This window comes from Silurus meridionalis, unplaced genomic scaffold (assembly GCF_014805685.1).
Source record: "Silurus meridionalis isolate SWU-2019-XX unplaced genomic scaffold, ASM1480568v1 Scaffold505, whole genome shotgun sequence".
NCBI lineage: Eukaryota > Metazoa > Chordata > Actinopteri > Siluriformes > Siluridae > Silurus > Silurus meridionalis.
Window position 1 is genome coordinate 434 of NW_025804553.1, and position 6342 is coordinate 6775.

At 36.0% G+C, this 6342-nt stretch overlaps 1 protein-coding gene across 1 annotated transcript; it reads right to left on the minus strand.

The window, feature by feature from the left end:
- Positions 1-966: 966 nt before the first annotated feature.
- Positions 967-5654, minus strand: LOC124382488 (leukocyte immunoglobulin-like receptor subfamily B member 2). The gene is made up of 5 exons (XM_046844568.1): positions 5369-5654; positions 3787-4044; positions 3355-3624; positions 1449-1700; positions 967-1286 (listed from the first exon to the last, which is right to left on the minus strand). Exons 1-5 carry the CDS (start codon positions 5577-5579, stop codon positions 967-969), a joined length of 1311 nt encoding a protein of 436 aa, XP_046700524.1. The 5' UTR covers positions 5580-5654.
- Positions 5655-6342: the final 688 nt, after the last annotated feature.

Below are 6342 nucleotides of genomic sequence, written 5' to 3' on the forward strand. Positions count from 1 at the left end.
ACCTGGTAACAACTAAAGAGAAGAGAGAGAAGGTGAATGTTCAGTTGCCAAAAGGGCACTGAAGACCATTCTGAATTTGAGGTTGATGGAGATCATGGTCACATGACCACAGCTCTCTCATTACACACTCATCTGTATACAGCACTTTCAGTTTCTCTCTCTCTCTCTCTCTCTCTCTCTCTCTCTCTCTCTGTGTTTGTGTGTGTGTGTGTGTGTGTGTGTGTGTGTGTGTGTGTGTGTGTGTGAGTGTGTGTGTGTGTGTGTGTGTGTTAAATAAAATAGTAAATATTTAAGCTGTAATGCTTCTCTGCATATTAGTCAAATGGAGATTTATTTGTTTACCCATAAACCCCCACAGCTGCCCAATAGCTCATGACTTAGTTTTGTTGGAATAAGTTTTATGTGGAAAAATATGTTTATAGGTGGTCTGTGGTGGTACATTTCATACCATGTGTATTTACTATCACAAAGCTTCCTGAGTTTATATCTGTTTCCACTAGATGGCGCTTGTGCACTTAGATACTGGCTTAAATCGGTAACCTTTTATTAGTTTAGTTTGTATAATTTTGATTGTGATTTCCATACTCAATTGTTGATTACTTGAGCAAGACTTATTTTTTTCTAAGAGTTTTGGTGATGTTTTATTTTATTCCCATCATGCCTTATGGCACTTCCTGTTATATGATCTGCATGAAGAGATGAACGATGCTACAGAATCATCGAAAGATTTCATGTGTTATCTTTTGCAATTATAATCATCCAATCAAGAGACTTCAAGATATATTCCCCTCTCTTAGCTCACAAGCAGGTAAAAGTGGTATGTGGATGTATTTTGTTGTTTATCTATGAGTTTAAAATCGTGTGTGTTTTCCGTGTAATCGAATGTGGGACTGATGTTTGTTATTTACGGTCTGTTTATTTAGTTCTACAGTGTTGATGTCCGCGTGCATTAAGAGAAAAACATGTCTACACTTTAAATTGTTCATAGGAGAGAATATGTGAGACAAAACACTCACCTGCTACAGTCAGTGTAACTGCATCACTGCTCTGTGTGTATTTTGGGTCTGATGATTGAGTTCCATTACAGATATAAGGACCTTTATTAGAGTCTTTAACATCAGTGATTGTGTAGGTCTCCTCTCCTGCAGCAGCTCTGAATTCTTCATTACTTCTATACCAGTGATACTTCCAGGATCCTCCAGTCTGTATGTCACATGTGAGAGTGACAGTTTCCCCAATGAACACATTCACAGCTGGGTGTATTTTCACTACAGGCTTTGGTCTCGCTATACAAAGATAATAAAAGTGTACCAAACAGTACATGTAATCATCATTTATACATCGTGTTATATTATTACACAATAGCAATAAATGTTAGAATAATTAAGTTTTTCCAACATTCTTTCTACCTTTAAATGTGCAGTAAAAATGTAGAAAACATGACGTACCTTTAACTGTAACTGTAGCTGCAGCACTGAACTCTGACTTTCCCCTGAGTGCTTTGCAGTAGTATGTTGTTTGTCCTTCATTAGAGATTCTCACACTGAGTGGGTTGGTATTTTGGGCTTCAGGTGATTTCTGGTTACCTTTATACCAGGAAAAGCTCCATCCAGTAGACTGCAGATTACAGTTCAGAGTAACTGTGTCTCCAGTGTAGATGAAGCTCTGAGGAGTCACACTCACAGTCGGTGTGGGTTTTTCTGTTGATATGAAATGATGAAGATCTGGATTTACATTTACAGCATAAGCAGGTGTTTTATCTCTGTGCAGAATGAACATGTGGATACAGTATTTATATTAAAGGTAAAAGCAAAGTGACTTTTTTAAACAGTTTAAAAGGAGTACATCATCTGCAAAAATTTAAACAATGATAGAACTGAAAGATATTGTACTGGACTTGACTGTTCTCGAAGCTTCTTTACATATAAGTTTTACATTTATTATAGAAACTGTTGATAATTAAAAAAGAAGCTTATCTTTAATTTGCACCCTTCAGCACATTGATGTGTAAGTGAGGGAGAGTCCCTGTGAATGTTTATACTGAACATAACCCTCTATTATTCTATTATTCTAATGTTCTACTGGTTTTACTGTACAGCACTTTCAGTTTGGGTTGGATTTCCATTGTCTTATTTTTGGATTGATGTAACTATTACTACTCTACATTACATACACATGCTGACACACTGACTGACACTGATTTTCTGATCAGTTCATGTTTCTTCTTATGTTAAATAAACTGTTATGCTTGTGCTTGTCTGTTGTCTCCCTTATTTTCTTACAATTAGCACTTCTGTTTATTTGCAGAACACAATATCATTGTACTTATTTCCTGCCATTTTCACCTCCTGACTGTAGCCAGGAGCCTGTTTTTCTGTCTTGAGCATACAATTTACAAACAAGGCAACTAGTTATATAAATTAAACATTGTACAAAACCTGTAAAGTATCCACAGTATAGATTCCGCGTGTGTGTGTGTGTGTGTGTGTGTGTTAAATAACAATATTTAAGTTGTAATGCTTATTTGCATTTAAGTCAAATGGAGATTAATTTGTTTACCCATAAACCCCAAACAGCTGTCCATTAGCCAATGTCCTTAGTTTTGTTTAAAAAAGTTATTTTTGTGGAAAAATATGTTTATAGGTGGTCTGTGGTGGTACATTTCATACCATGTGTATTTACTATCACAAAGCTTCCTGAGTTTATACCTGTTTCCACTAGATGGCGCTTGTGCGCTACTGGTTTATTTCCGTAACCTTTTATTATTTTAAATAACCTTTTATAAATTTTATTTCATGTGTTTCCTTTTGCCATTATAATCATCCAATTGTAAAAGACTTTTTGGGTGTAATTGTGTGTGATAGCTCAAGAGGGCGCTGTGTTCATTTTATAGGTGGTATAGTTTTCTTTTTTTCCCTCGGGACTTGCCGTAAGCAAGAAAGATATATTATTGCACCTGCGCACATTGATGCTGTTCTGGTCTGGAAGCACAATAAAAAGTCGGACTGGTTGTTTCACAGAATCCTGCTTCCGTTTCTGTTATTTTCCTAGTGAAAAGTATTTTTAGTCAAACTTGCCCCTTTTCAAAACGCTCGGTTACACAATCAAGAGACTTCAAGATATATTCCCCTCTCTTAGCTCACAAGCAGGTAAAAGTGGTATGTGGATGTATTTTGTTGTTTATTTACGAGTTTAAAATCGTATGTGTTTCCATGTAATTGAATGTGGGACTGATGTTTGTTATTTATGGTCTGTTTATTTACTTCTACAGTGTTGATGTCCGCGTGCATTAAGAGAAATACGTCTACACTTTAAATTGTTCATAGGAGAGAATATGTGAGACAAAACACTCACCTGCTACAGTCAGTGTAACTGCATCACTGCTCTGTGTGTATTTTGGGTCTGATGATTGAGTTCCTTTACAGCTATAAGGACCTTTATTAGAGTCTTTAACATCAGTGATTGTGTAGGTCTTCTCTCCTGCAGCAGCTCTGATTTCTTCATTACTTCTATACCAGTGATACTTCCAGGATCCTCCAGTCTGTATGTCACATGTGAGAGTGACAGTTTCCCCAATGAACACATTCACAGCTGGGTGTATTTTCACTACAGGCTTTGGTCTCGCTATACAAAGATAATAAAAATGTAACAAACAGTACATGTAATCATCATTTATACATCATATTATATTATTATACAATAGCAATAAATGTTAAAACAATTAAGTTTTTCCTACATTCTTTCTAACTTTAAATCTACAGTGAAAATGTAGAAAACATGACGTACCTTTAACTGTAACTGTAGCTGCAGCACTGAACTCTGACTCGTAGTTTCCCCTGAGTGCTTTGCAGTAGTATGTTGTTTGTCCTTCATTAGAGATTATCACACTGAGTGGGTTGGTATTTTGGGGTTCAGGTGATTTCTGGTTACCTTTATACCAGGAAAAGCTCCATCCAGTAGACTGCAGATTACAGTTCAGAGTAACTGTGTCTCCAGTGTAGATGAAGCTCTGAGGAGTCACACTCACAGTCGGTGTGGGTTTTACTGTTGATATGAAATAATGAAGAACTGGATTTACATTTACAGTGGTACCTTGACCTACGAGTGATTTAATGTACGAGTTTTACGAGGTACGAGTTGTCACTCGGTCGATTTTTTGCTTTGTTACGCGAGCAAAAAATTGAGGTAGGAGCTTGAGACGCCGCTGCTAGATGGTGTAGTGAGCAGTGACTCCACAGCTTCCTCCAGCCTCTAACACACCCTCTCGTTCTCTTCACGTGTTCACATTGTAGAGTAAACACTGTGAATCGTTGTGCTCGTGGTTTCTTGCTTTGTGCTTCATGTTTGGTGCAAATTCCTTCTTCTAACTTTCTTGTAACCATGTCTCCCAATAAAGTAAGTTCTAGTGACAATGCTGAGAAGAGGAAGATGATGTCCATTAAATTAAAGTGTGAAATTATTGAGAAACATGAACAAGGTATGCGAGTAAAAGACTTGGCCAGGTAATACGCACGTTCAACGTCTACGATTTGCACGATTTTGAAGCAGAATTAGTCGCTTGTGGTTATAACGCCAGTCAAGGCTGTTAAAATAATTTCTAAGCTCCGGACGTCTGTTGGTGTGGCTGACGGAGAAGCAGTTTGCAGGAGATGGCATAACAGAGGCTATTATTATATCTTTACCTACTCTTTCTATTATGTTTTTATACAATATTTGTTATTTAGAAATGTTTTTTTCTTATTTAATAACTTGAAACATAAAAAATGAGGTGTCATTTTGAGGGTTGGAACAGATTTATGCCATTTTAAGTATTTTCAATGGGAAAATTGATTTAATGTGCGAGTAAATTGAGATACGAGCTCGTCCACGAAACAAATTAAACTCGTAGGTTAAGGTACCACTGTACAGCATAAGCAGTTGTTTTATCTCTGTGCTGAATGAAGCATGTGGACACAGTGTTTATTTTAATGGTTAAAGCAAATTGACTTTAACAGTTTAGAAGCAGTACATCGTCTACAAAAATGAAAACAATGATAGAACTGAAGTGTAAAAGGTCAGTGTACTGCCCCATGATGTTTTATAAATAACAATGTTTAATTCTAAAGCTGTGAAACATTAACAAGGAAAAATGTTACAACAATCACAAAGGCTAATAAGCTGTAGTTATACATTAAATCAAATGTATTTATTTTATATCAGAAAAAAAAAAAAAAACTGAAAAGTAAGTGAAAGGAACAACATCATTTTAACACGACTTTGTTTCTTTATACAATTTTGTTTCTCATTCAATAAAATCTGGAACACAATCTGAAAAATAGTCATCACTTTCACATATACTTTATAATTAATAACGTGTTTACACACTCACCTGATACAGTGAGAGTAACAGAATCACTCGTCTCGATCTGATTGTCACTGTGTCTCCACCCTCTGCAGGTGTATTTCCCTCTATATGATTCTGTAACAGAGCTGATACTGAACTCCTGTGTTGTGTAGTATGGGTAGAGTGTGTAATCATTCCTATACCAGTCATATGTCCACTCTGTGTCTTTTTCGCTCTGTATTTCACACCTGAACATCACAGTTTCTCCTCTGAACACATGTGTATCAGGCTTTATAATCACCACAGGTTTAGGAGACTCTGTAAAAATAAAAATCTGTTATGTATATAATTTAATACTAAAACCATTATTTAAATAAGCAGTAACATTTCAATATGAAATACAGAATATCTGCTCAGCTGTAAATAAATGTTGAAGCTCTTTTAGAGGTAAAACAGACATTATCAAGTACTATTAATGAAATAAATGCAGATCACACTGTGTCTCAACTCTAAACATTTATCACGTTACTTAAATAAAATGTAAATATTTGTCACTTCAGATTCACGTCTGAATGACACACACACACACACACACACACACACAATTTATCATACATAATCCCTAATACACACTCTCTAAGTGTTTATCTCTACAGACTCTTATACGCATTGATTTAATATAAAAGTTGGATCTTTGTCCACTTCACTCTTTCACACTTAACTCAGGCATTTACCTGTTTCTGAAACAGTAACTTTATGAAGCCCTTTAAAGCCCCAGAGCAGTTTATTAAAACAGTTGTACACATTTTGGTGACATTCAAGTGTTGTGCCATTTGATTTCTAGTTCACCTCACACTAGTTATGCTCAGCAGTGCTCACACTGTCTCACTGTAGCTTTTACATTAACAGTAGCAGCACAAAGAGAGATGAATTCAGCAGGAGGAAACTTTTAAATGTATTTCAGGCAGCAGACAAGTTCAACCTGCCAAAGAAAACAAACAAGCTAAACATGGTGTTTG